General features: G+C 54.0%; 1 protein-coding gene across 1 annotated transcript in view; it reads right to left on the reverse strand.

Moving 5' to 3' along the window:
* KCNIP1 (potassium voltage-gated channel interacting protein 1) overlaps positions 1 to 12,611 on the reverse strand; it is a 345,209-nt gene extending 332,598 nt beyond the window's left edge. The window contains exon 1 of the mRNA XM_025434122.3: positions 12,227 to 12,611. Within this exon, the coding sequence (XP_025289907.1) occupies positions 12,227 to 12,314 (88 nt within the window). The 5' untranslated portion in view covers positions 12,315 to 12,611. The remainder of the gene's footprint in view (positions 1 to 12,226) is intronic.
* Between the last annotated feature and the right edge of the window lie 570 nt (positions 12,612 to 13,181).

Here is a 13,181-nt window from a genome sequence, read left to right on the forward strand (position 1 = left end):
ATGGGAGGAAGTGCAGGCTGCAGGCTGCTGCAGCAAAGCCACTGAGACATGGTGAGGGTGTGGACTTCAGGAACAGCTCTGAGAATGGAGAGACAGTGATAGGAGAAACACTGGCAAGAAATGATCAGTAGGACTTAGTGAGGAAGATAACTGCAGGGTGAAAGACTGGGGACATAGAGAAACAGAGGAGTTGAGAGAGAGGGAGCTGCTTTGCTTTTATAAGGGTCGAGTAGTGGCACAAGAAGACCTTCATATAGAAGGGTTTAAGATCTGTCCTCCCTCCCTCCCTTCCTCCTTTCCTTCCTTTTTTAACTCATCTGTCTGTTGGACTCCTACTCCATACCAGGCCTTGTGCTGCCTATCAGGCATCTTATACAACTAAGATATGGCTCCTGTCCTCCATGAGCGCACAGTTCAGCCAGGGCATCTCCTGCAGGCCTGGAACTTAAGAGACAAGCCGGGGCAAGGGAGAGAGACACAGGAGGCCCTACTGGAGAAGAAGACACAAGGTCAAGGCTGCAGGGTCACGGCTGAAGAGACGAGGAGTCTTGCAGTCATTGATGTATGGCCTGGAAGAGCCAACTGTTGGGTGGCCACACCTCTGTAGGGAGCTGGGTCTCTCTTCATCCTGGTGCTCCTGGCTGCCAGCCCCCAGACTCTGCCTCAAGATACCTACTTCAAGGGTGTTCCTTGTTTTAGCCTCAGTTTCTCCATCTGTACACCGAAGGGGTTGGGGTTGGAGTGTTAAGGAGGAGTCTCACGCTGGTCACTTGCCTGGGTGGCCTTGACTTCCTTTCAACTGCTTGCTTGCCATCAGGCTCTTGGCAGATTGTTTGGGAGGACTTCAAAGTCCAAGGTATGACGTAGAGGCACTGGTTTGTGCTGGGGAGCCCCATGCTAGCTTTCCTTCTACACTAAAGAGTCCAGCGAGAAGGCCAGCAGGCGGGGGCAGGTGCTCATCACTTTCTGGCCTTTAGCTCACCAGATGTTGTTAAATGTCCTGCCAGAGCCCATCTGCCTTGGGGTTTTGAAACTGGAGGTCTAGCTTAGGGGTAGAGGTGTCCTTAGGGAAGTCTGACCCAGGGTAGAGGTGTCCTTAGGGGAGTCTGACCCAGGCCACAAGAGATGTTTTAACACTCAGGTTTTAGGTTTATAAAGCTAAGGTCTCATTGCTGTACTTATTATTTTGTGCCCACTTCCCGGCAGAAAGCAAGACTCAAAGAAGCGATGGACCTTCTGAAGGTCAAATAGCATCCAAAGACTAATGGTTGGCTTTGGAGACTAATGACCTCCAAAAATCATGTTCCCAGAAGGTCCTGGATTCCCAAGGGCTGGAGCACAGGTAGGGAAGCCAGCTGTGTCTACAGCCTCCAGAAGCCTTTGCCGGTGACTGGTCACTTCACACAGTAACAGAGGAGACTCCCAGCTGAATGGTGCAGAGCCAGAATGGAAAATAATACTGGTCCTTCCCTTGTGGCAACACTGCCCTCTTTCCATGGGAAGAATAGATCAAAGATTAACTAAATGGCCTGTAGCTACAGTGACAGGAAGGGACAGTTCTCAAGATGAGGGGCTAAGGAGCCAGACAAAAGGCTCAAACCCTCATGTCCGATTGCAGGATCACTGGTGGCTTTGCTAAGGGATGAGCGTGGATGGACAGATAGACTTGGGAAGGTGGGTTACAGAACCAGGGCCTTTAAGAGAACCAGAGGCCCAGATTCAAGGCCAGTTTTGTTGCCTGCTTGCTGAGTGGTCTTCCCTGGGCCTCGGGCTTTTCACCTGCCTTGTTGACCCTTCAGCCTCCACTGAGTCTTACTATGTGCTGGGCCCTTCACCGAGTACTGGGTAAACAGTGATAGCCAGAACAGTCCCTGCCTTCACTAAGTGAAGCAGAACTCTTAGTGGGCAAGCCAGACCAGAAACAGGGGAATCAATGTGTAATGTCATTGCATAAGCAATGAATGCTATGTGGAAAAACGAGGCAACCTTAATGGACAGAAAGTGACTGATGTGTGTGTGTGGGGGGGGCAGTGGGGGATGAGGAGGTGGGGATTACACAGGAGGGGATGTGCCAGACAGATGAGAGCTGACAGTGCCCGGTGCAGGTAACAGTAACTGGGAGCATCCAGAGCTGGTGCTGGTGTGCCAGCAGGAGCAACTGGGCCTGGTGGCTCGGGTACACCGCAGGGACACCAGGAGTGGAGGATGTAAATGCAGAGGGCACATCAAGCAAAGCCCGTAGGTCCCAGAGGAAAGTCTGCATTTGACCCCAGAGGTATCAAGAAACTGCTGGAGGCAGAGTGGTGAATAAGGGGTGAATGGGATCTATTTTGTATTTTAAATATATGGGAATGGATGAATAGCAGGAGAGGAATGGGTAAAATAAATGATGGTCCATCCATACATGGACTATTATTCAGCCTTGAAAAGGAAGGACATTCTGATACAAATGTGGATGAACCTTGAAAAAATTGCCAAGGGAATATTTTCTAAGCCAGACACCAAAGGACAGCTACTGTATGATCCCATTACATGCAGCACCTAGAACAGATAGATTTGTACAGATAAAAAGGAGCCCTGGTGGTTGCCAGGGCTAGGGAGAGGAAGATGGAGAGTCAGTGTTTACTGAGGATACAGTTTCAATTTGGGATGCCGGAAAGTTCTGGAGCTGGACGGCGGCGATGGTTGCACAAGAGCGCGAATGTGCTTAATGACACTGAATTGTACACTTAAACATGGTAAAAATGTCAAATATCATGTTATGTATATTTACTGCAATAAAAAAATATGGGAAAGGATGCTATGCAGAGAATTGTCTCTGAGGTTATGTCACTTTTTGAGGGCTGCCATAACACGATACCACAGACTGGGTAACTTGACGGAAATTTATATTTTCGTGGTTCTGGAGGCTGCAGGTCCAAGATCACAGTGCTGGCAAGGTTGAGATCTCTCTGGTGAGATCTCTCTCCTCTGCTTGCAGATGACCCTTGTCACCTCCCGTGGCAACCTCTCCGTGTGTGCCTTTCTTCTTACAAGGACGCCATGAGGCCCCACCCTTGTGACCTCATTTAACCTTAATTAACTCTTTCAAGGCACTGTCTCCAAATACAGTCACCTTGGGGGTTAGGGCTCCAATAAATGAATTGGGGAGATGGCACAGTTCAGTCTATACTTGGCAGTAAAAGTGCTGAGAGATTTGACCGAAAGAGCCTTCCTTGAGGGACTGCATGGAATCTTCAGTCGCACTTTGGCTCTGTGACCTCGGAAAGTTATTCAACCTCTCCCATCCTCAGGTGAGAGTAGGTAACTTCAGGGCTGAGGCTGGACTGAATGTAGGGGATCCTCAGAAAGCCCCAGCAAATAAATAACACTCAAGGGACCATGGCGATTATTATTCTTTGCACGGTGCCTCTTGAGTTTGGAATGACAGGCTGCTGTTTCTGGGCTTGTGAGGCACGGGCAGGGTTAACCAGCACAAGGATGGCCGTGCCTTCTGCAGGCAGTGTGCCTCCTGTTGTCCCAGGCTCTGAATGACAGCCAGTTCCAAGCTGATGCTTGCAGATAGTGAGCGGCAAGCCTCGGCTTGGCTCTGCCTGCCAAGCGTAGATGGTTTGAAAAATGCCACCCAAACTGGTCCAGGGTTAATCAGAAGATTACAGAAAGAAAATTAGGGCAGGCTAACCCCGGCCTCCCAGACACAAGCATCAAAATCACATCTCCCTCCCTGATTCCTGCCCAGGTCTCTGCCTCTGCTTCCAACCACCTCCTTCCAGCAAGAAGTGGAAACTGGCCAGACTGGCAATTACAGGGGGAAGGCTTGCAGAGTGGCATTTCCTTTCTTTCCTGTCCTTGCAGGCTGGGCTGTCCAGCCAGTTCTCTCGTATTTTCTGCTGTTTAGCTGGAAAAGATGGCCAGCGGTGGTGGTTTGCGGGGGACTTGGGTCTCAGGGGAATTCTCTGGGATTGTGCTGCTTCAGTCAGAACAGAGGTCTTGAGGCCTTGATTTCTGAAAGAGCACCACACATCGCCTCTTGGCCAAACTGGGAAGGCACGAGCTTTGTGTTCATTGCTTTCCCACCCTGGATCTGAGTTTTAGAGACGGAGGGCGAGAAATGAGGGGTGCAAAGCCAGAATGTGGAAACAGACAACCTGACTCAGAGCCTGGTCCTTCCCTTTCTGACGCTCCGGTTTTCTCACTGTAAATGGGGCTGACGAGAGCACCCCACCTTCTTGTGCTTTTGGGCGTGCACTGTGCTTGGAGCAGTGTCCGGCCCAGAGCAGGTGCAGCAAGGAGGATGGCAAATACTGGTATTGAATCTTAAAACTCTAAAGCTGGACAAGAACTTCCAAATCAACAACTCCCCCATTTTAAAGATGAAGAAACTGAGGCCCAGAGAAGGAAGCCACCTGCTCAGTGAGCAAACATGATGATTTGGATTTGAACTCAGGTTTGGCTCCGAGGCTGTTATTTGATGGAGGTCTAAGAACACGGGCTGGGCGTGTGGTGGCTTCAGCCAGAGGGAACCAGGGTTGACTTGGTGTTTGTGGCCTCCCTGCCCTCACCTCATCAGGAGGAAGGCTTTCTTCTGCCTCCAGACGGAGGATCTGTGAGGCATGCAGGGAGGGTGGTCGCTGGTGATGGTAAACGCCTTCCATTCACGTCTTTTCCTGGGGTCCTGGCCTCCTTCCCTCCCTGCTGGCCCCGGCGAGGCTATCTCATCTCCTGCTTCCTCTCTTTCTCCAGCCCTCTGCCTTTCTGTGGGGTCCTCAGAGCCTCGGCCCTCCCTCCTGCCCTCCTTGTTGGGGCGCAGATGGACACCGAGGGGCGCTGGCCAGCCGCGGTGGACAGGCGGTGCGGGCCTGCCGTCGAGGGGCCGATCTCGCAGAGCACAGGAAAACTGGAGTGGAAGTGGGACCAAGCCTGGGTGTGGACTGGGCTGACCCATCATGTCATCACGGTGGTTCCGGCTGGTCACGTCTGTCACACTCCTGCACAGAATCCAGCACGACATGATGGAGAGTGAGAGCGGGCCTCAGCAAGGGACTCCAGTCACTGATGTTGCTGGGGGGGGACACTTTCAGTCACCGTGCATTCAACCCACTGGGTACTCAAGGAGCCAAGCACAAGCCCCACACATGAGCCTTTATAGGGTTCATGTCCTCAAGCGGACTGGGTAGGTAAACACATAAACCACTAAATAAAAAGGATAATTTCAGCTGTTGACAAGTTCTCGATTATAGAAGTTGTCACTAAGAGTGATAGGATGGGGGGACATCTGGGTGGCTCAGCGGTTGAGCCTCTGCCTTTGGCCCAGGGCATAATCCTGGAGTTCTAGGATCGAGTCCCATATCGGGCACTCTGCGTGGAGCCTGCTTCTCCCTCTGCCTGTGTCTCTGCCTCTCTCTCTCTGTGTGTGTGTCTCCCATCAATAAATAAATAAAAGTCTTTAAAAAAAAAGTGATAGGGTGACGGGACATGACCTGAGTAGCAGCACATCTGGAGAAGAACTAGAAGACTTGACACCCAGCCCACCTCATTCAGCAGTGTCTCCTTTCTCCTGCCTACCAGTCCAAGGGCTCATCACTTGAGAAGAAGAGAATGACAGAACTTGGCCTCTACCAGGCAGTTGCTAAGTGCTAGGTACCACACATGTCACAGGCACCATCCGATTCAGTCTCCTGGTCACCCTGTACAGTGGGAGCTACTGGTTCCACTTTCCAGGAGGAGGACATAGACTCAAAATGAAAAATAGCTTGCCCAAGGCTATCATGCCAGGAAGTGGCAGGATTTGAACCCAGGGCTGGCTGGCCCCACAGTCTTTCTCTGGCTTTCCCTGCATCATGCTGCCTTCCTCCGAGGCTGCCTCATGTGACCGCATCCACACTTGGGAATCAGCAGCTCTCAGGGACCTGGGGCCTGGGGTCTGGTGAGAGAGGTGATCCAAGGAAGATTCTGTGCCCTGAAGATTCTGTAATCCTGCAAGGACTGGGGGAGGTGAGGGTCATACTGACATGATAAGGGACCTCCAGTTCCCTTAGGACCTGACTTGATTCACTCCACCCTTGTCTTGGTATCATAACCCGTAATGCCCCTCCTGTCTGCCAGAGAGGCCATTTCCAGCTACTTTTAATTTGGACCAAACCAGCCACTCCCCCGTGGTCCTGAAGTTAATAGGATGTCTGTGCCAGGATAGTCCTGAACAAATTATTCCTAGCTAGTATCAGGTTATCTGGAAGACAGGCCCAGTGGCCCCAAAGAAGGACAGCCTCGGCAGGTGTCAGGAAGCTGCTATGGGACTAGGGGGACCCTAGAGAGCACCAGGCCAGTGAGATGGATGAGGGAGTGATGTGTGTGTGTATAGAGGGCAAGGATGAGAGACAGGTAGGCTGGGATGAGGGCTAGTGGGCAATGGGAGAGCCCAGATGAGCTAGTTTCCCACGCTTGTCGGTTCTGGCTGTGACTAAAGAGGTGGGAGTGGACCAGAAGCCCCAGTGATTGAACTTTCTGCATATGGCAAGGCACAAGCACTCAGGGAGTAGTACCATGATGCAGGGCTGGTCTTTCCTGCCAGGACAGTGAGCTAGTTGGGACCCAGGGCGGTGGGGAAGTGCACGCAAGCTGAGCTGCTCATGGAACTGGTGGCATTCTCCTTTTGGCAGAGGGCTCTGTGACATCTCATAGGTCCTAGGGTTCCCAGGGTCTTTCCCAGAAAATTTAGTAACTAGTCAGTCTCTCAATTCCAGAGTACCTGGTGCCTAAAACCTTGTGTATTTCCCCACTGACATGACCACTCCCCACTCTTGCCCTATGTGAAGGGAGAGCGGTGTGGAGTGTCCCTCATGGGCTTGGAGCCCATTCAACAACCAGCAGGTGCCTGGCCCCAGTGTCCCTATCTGAGAGGTGATGGTGATGCTGGAAGAGCATATATGAGGCTGTCTTGCTGACCTTGGCCTGTAGAGTGTTCTATTCCCCATAAAGCTTATTTCTTAACTCAGGTCATGCCACATTAAGGAATTTGTCACAACCCTTTGGAAGACGGGTGGCTTCCCTGAAGAGCTCCAGCTGGTACAACAGTTCTTTACAAACCCACCTATAAAATTAGTGGGAAGCTGGGGGTACTCTTTGCCATTGACAGGTGGGGAGAAATCTCCTCAGGGGTGTCTTCAGCCCATGCTGTGGAAAGGCAAGCACCTGGTCCTGGCCCCAGTAGGACCTGGGTTCCAATCCCAGCTCTGCCACTTACTGCCAGCTGGGCCACCTGGTAAGTTTCCTTATCTGGTAAAATGGTGATTGCAGCCCCTACTCCCAGGGTCAGGACTGGGACAAGACAGGTACGATGTAAGGAGGGACTCACCGTCAGCTGCCCGCAGCCTGCCACTTGTGTCATCCTCACAGAGTTACAAAACAACCTTTGCACTTGGTGGTGTTGTTACCTCCAATTACAAGGGATGAGCCTTGACTTAGGGAGGTACCTGACCTGAGCTCACACAGCTGCTAGATGACAGGGCTGGGACTCAAGCTGGGCCTGCCTGAAGGCAGAGCCAAGTTCAAGGTCAGTTCCTTGAGAGGCAGCAAGAGGAACAGTGTGTCTGCGATGGGTCTGAAGCACAGAGAGAAACCACCCGCCAGAGTGGGAGAGCGGAGTCGGGGTTCTAGGACATTGTCCTTGAGATAAATCTCACGAGGTCAGCCCTTCCACCCCCTCCCCACCCTGCAGCCATGTGGGTGGCCTGGACAATGAGAAGCTCTCCTGGATTGGATTCTTCCCTCCTGCTGGCTTTGGCTTCGCCATCTGTGCCAGGGGTGACAGATGGGTTCCCAAAGTGCAGAAGGAGAAGGGATTGAACCTCCCCAACCAGAGTGAAGCCTGCACGACTTAGGTTCCCACCCATGGCCCCAGAGTCTCTGAAGTGGTGAGGGAGTTGGCTGTGTAGGAAGAGAACCAGGCAGGTGCCCAGACCCTGGGGTTAACCAGGCATCTAAGCCAGGAGCTGAGCTTCCATTCAGTTAAAGAGCCAGGGAGGGCCTGGCCCTGGGAGTCATGCTATTAAACTCCTAATAAGGGAATCAGGTATGGGAAATGGCTCAAAGTCAGTCTTACTACTAGGTGGGACCTTAAGAAAGCAAGTTCTGGAGAGGGGAATAGAATATTCTAGAGAGGCCACTCTCAGAGTCTGTACCAGCTACGAAGAAAGCAACAGTTAGTGAGATGGAGTCCCTGCCCTGAGGCACTCACAGGCCTGGGGGCAGCTAATAACTGCAGGCACATCAACAAACATTTCCCAGGACTTAATATGCAGGGAGCTTTATAGACCCACTCTTGTTTAATCCTTGAAGGAGGGCATTGTAATTCCATTTTATAGATTAGGTAACTGAGGCCAGACAGGTGAGGGACCCTGCAGGAGACTCCTTGGCCAGCAGTGGACCCAAGGATGTCCCAGTGGACCCAAGGATGTCCCAGTCTGGCAACCTACTGTGTTTTGCACTGCATAAGTGGTTTACAAACTTTGTTTTGTTTTGTTTTTTAAAAAGCGAGAGAAACCTGTTCTTTAAATTTCAGGGAAATTCAGTACATAAAACAAATCAAAGTAGAGCTGAAGGGGCAGGGATGGATGTGCCAGCTCTTCCCCTGCGCAGCCTCCCTCTTGCGGGACAATTAAATGCCGCTCCCGAGACACGGAGAAGGCTCAGGGACGGTTCTGAATGATTTGCCTGGCTGGAGGCTCATCCTCTGGCCCCAGACTCAGGTCTTGCAGCCGGACAGAGTTCACAGAGGGTTTACTGGGCACATCTGGGACGGGGGCTCGCACAGTGTGTCCTAGAAAGCTCCCACTCGAAACATCCTCCCTGGCTGACGTCTGTGCCCCGAGGTGCTGCTTCGTTCATGTCCTGCTGTCGGCAAAGCAGCCACTCCCGGCCTGGCACCGGACGAGCGGCTCTGGCCGCGGTGGTGACGAAAGACGCCTATGACCCCGGCCGTCCCAGAGCGGAAGTCCAGTGGGGAAGACAGCCTTCAGCAAACATGTTCTTAAAAGGAACGTGGACCACAGATTGTGATCAGAGCTATGAAGGGAAAGCTCAAGGTCAAGGAGATGTGTGAGCAGGAGGACCTCATCAGTTCAGCTCTGAAAAGGGTGAGAAAAGTCTGGGCCACCCGCAGCTGAGACCAGTGGGCAACAGGATTGCTAAAACTGGGAGGAGGTGGCTGTGGTCCAGGAAGGGAAGGACAGGGAGGGGTGGTCTTGGGCTCTCTCCGTTCTCCAGGAATTCCCAAGGCAGGTAAGACATAATGAGTTGAACCCACAACCAGCAGGAGATGCCTGGTCCTGTAGCATCTTTACTTTCTTCAATTCTGAAAGGGACAGGGAAAAGTCCTTCTAAGGGTCGGATTTTTGCAACTTGAGGACCCAGTGCAATGAGAAAGGAGTAAGTGAAATTGCAATTAAACCCAGCAATCATTAAACTACCATAATATGTCCATGTAGGATCTGACCTAGAGTCACCGAGGGTGGCCTATGCATTAGAAAGACCTTTTTTGCTCCCGTGCTCCAGTCCTGGCCCTGCTCCCATGGTCATTTATTTAACAAATATTTAGCAAACACCTGGCTTGGGCAGAACACCAGTTTCCCAGTGCGTGTCCGGCACAGAGCCAGTGCTATGTAAACACGTAGTGCTCTCTGCAGAGTGGGGAGACACCATCCTGCCCTGGTGCCCACTATGTGCCGCCTCCGTGAGCCCTGGATCTAGGGAACGCTGTAAGGATGCAGGTCGCAGAAGGGCCAGGCGGCCACTGGGTCCTCAGTGCTGGTCCCTGGGGACCCCTTTCTGTGTTCCATGGATCTTAGTCCCCTTGATTCTGAGCGAAGAGAGGGGCCCATCCTGACCTGTGCTGTCTGGTGTCTCTGCAGAGGCTGACACCCCAGTGCTGCTTCCTCTGCTAGCGCCAGCCTGCTTCCATTGCCTTCTCCTGCCCTGCTTCTCATCTCTGCTGATGCCATGTTTGGAGGAGCCTCTGAATCTGCCCCAGGCTTCTCTTCTGGGTGCCCTTCGGTCCCCTTGCCTCCCTCCATCTCCGCACTCAGCATGGCTTCTGGGTGATGTCTGTGTATTTATCCTATGCCCCACCAGAGTGCACATGTCTTGATGGAGGTCTTGTGTCATATTGTCCATGTGTCCAGTGTCCAGCAGTTAGCATAACACAGGGTAGGAGCTTAGTAAATAAATCTTAAGCAAATGATTGGAGGCAAATACAAAGACAATATCTTCCTGTTCATTTATTCAAATAGCCATCTCTCTCTCTCTCTCTCTCTCACACACACACACACACACACACACACACACACCCCTTTACGGGCTCTGTCTCCCTGACTCACTTTCTCACACTTAACTCTATTGCTGTGGTCTCTCCCCCTCTGGAGCTCCTTGGAGTGTGCAGACCCACCTGCAGTCAGCTACATTAAGGGCCTCTGACCCCGCTCCTGAGGATGGCATGGCCTGGGTTACCCTCTCCAGACCCATGCCCATCTCAGTCCCTGATGGCTCCCTCACATCTTGTCACTACCATGGAGTCCGTAGAGGGATCCCCTGTCTCAGCTGCCCCGGATCCTCTCAACAATGCTGGGAGATAAACAGGATGCTGGGAACAGATTCATTTTACAGATGAAGAAACTGAGGCTCAGAGAGGCTGAGGCCTGCACAGGGAGCAAAGCCAGAGTTGAGACCTAGGTCAGACCTGAGTCTGGGCCAAAGCTCTTTCTGCTAAACCTCTGGGAAGCAAAGGCTGAGATGGGAAGCTACCCCTCACCCCTCATTCCCTAAGATCCTGGAATCCGTGATGTGGGAAGAAAATCCGGTTCGGAAGGATCGAAATCCGGGGAGATCACTGCTGTATCCTCTAATCCTGGCTCCCTGCTCCTCACCCCTGTCCATCCCACGTGGGCCCCAGTACATCTGCACACAGCCTGAGGCTCAGCATTAGACTGTTGGTCACCCTGGGCGTCCTGGAGGCTCAGTGCCCTATTTGAGAACTGTGGTGGAGGCAGAACAGGGGTAATGATGGGGCTGAGAAAGGATGTAGGCAGACCTCACCATCCCCCCACCAACACACCTGCCTTTCAGTTTGTACCAAGCCCGACCTGCTGGGCCTGGAGCTCCTGCACCGCAGCATCACAGCTGGCCACACGCAGCTTTTATCTTCTCTCCTTGTCATTTAAAAAAATCCTGGTCAAGGTTTTGCGGCCCTCCTTCCTTGGATACCCAGCCTGCTGCTTCCACTGCATCTCCCCTAAAGACTCTTTCCTCCTGAAAGAGGGTATGAATATTTAAAGACTTTTTTTCAGCCAGTGAAACCACATCATGCTGCTCTTTCTCCAAATTTTATCTCCAAAAAGTTTGCCAGAGTCTCTCCGAGTGCCTCACCCTCTGTGACATAGTGTCTATAGGGGGCTCCAGGGACAAGGATGGCCCTGAGAAGTCAGCCTCCCCTCTGCGTCCTGGGGCTGACTGGCGCATACACGGTCCTAGGTCTGGTTCACAACCACCCTTTCTGCTGCCTGGGGAGTTGAACCTAGCACCCCCCTGCTGCCCCAGTTCTTGGAGAAGTAGAGAAGAAGACAGACCTTGACACAGGCAAGATCCGCAGAGGAACAGGGGTCCGAGAAAGCAGAATGATGAACAAAGCCCCGGAAATGCAGGACCCTGGAACCCAGTGGGAGAAAGTCCTTGGCACATGAGACCCAGAGCGGATCCGAATCCCACGATCACCAGCGCGGTGGATTCCTGCCCTGCTGGCCTCCCCAGGCGGCTCTGGTCTGCACAATTACTCGCAGCCCACCGCATCAAATCTCCCTTTTATCAACAAGACACACCACTCCCTGGATAACTTCTTGAAACTCTAGTCACGCTAAGCAGCTTCCAGTGCTCTGGGAAGGGCTCTGTCCTTCTGCCCGCCTGTAACCAATCAGCCACACACCACCAAATCCATTTCCAAAGTTCCAGGCAATTATGGCCGGCTGAGCTCCCTGGCGTGGTGCCGCCGGCTCGGAGGCTCGGAGCCGGACCCAGGTTGTCAGCAGCCCCGAATCCCAGCCACCCCTTCCCCCCCCCCCTCGTCGGAGACCCTGGCACACCAGAACAGCCGCAGACGCAGCACCAAGACACTTGCCACTTTGGCCAGCCAGACCACATGAGGACGACGGAAAATGAGGGTCAAGGCCAGGCTCCCTACCTTTGCTGAGGGTTCCGGTGATGAGCTTAAAGATGGTCTGGGCAAATTTCACGAACCCAAGCTTGCATCTTTTGGAGCAGCCGCTCATGGTGGCGGAGGGAAGGTGGGCTCTGCGGTCAGCGCCCAGAAGGGAAAGCACCCACCTTGCGTGGCCCTGGAACTAGGAGCCCCCCTAGGCAACCCCTGCGAGCGGATGTACCCCACAAGCTCCGGGAACAGCACAGCTGCCTCTGCAGTGAGTCCGGCTTCAGCATCCAGAAAGCCTGCGGGGCACGATGTCTGCTCCCTTCCTCCTTGCCTGCCTCCTCCACCCCCTCCTGCTATCCACTCAAGTCCTCACCGTGGGAGGACCTCGGCACGCCGGGCTGGGACGGGGACGCAGTGCCAGGGCGCAGGGCGCTCCGGCTCCGAGGGAGCCAAGGGGGAGCGAGGCTGAGCGAGCGGGAGGAGGAGCCGGCGCTCTCGCAGGCTTGGCCGACGTCTTTCTTACATGGCAGGGGTAATGTAGCAATTAATGGTCAGAAGGGAGGGACCGCGCCGCGCAGCACTGCGCTCCGCGGCCCCTGCTCGCCCGCCCGCGCTGTCCTGCTGCTTAGTCTAGTGGAGCAGGTCCCCCTGCCCGACCCGCCGAGGCCGCCCGCCGCCGCCCGAGCTCGGGGAAAGTTCGCAGGCAGCGGCGCGAGCGGCCCGGTTGGCCTCGCGGAGCCGGGCTGAGCGGGAGCCCCGGGGAGCCGGCCCCGGCCCCGGCTCCAGAGCAGGGGCTGCCCGCCTCCGCCACCGGGAAGGCCAACGCCTCCGCCCGCCTCCGGCCGCCTCGGGCCGCGCAGAGCCCGTGCGGCTCTCCCCAGGGCAGGAGCGCGCCGCGCCGTCCACCCGCTCCAGCCCCAGCCCGCTGCGCGCCCCGCGGTGCCGAGGGCTCCTCGCAACGGCCGGCGCAGAATTCCATCCGATTACG

Source organism: Canis lupus, chromosome 4, assembly GCF_003254725.2.
Source record: "Canis lupus dingo isolate Sandy chromosome 4, ASM325472v2, whole genome shotgun sequence".
NCBI classification, from domain to species: Eukaryota; Metazoa; Chordata; class Mammalia; order Carnivora; family Canidae; genus Canis; species Canis lupus.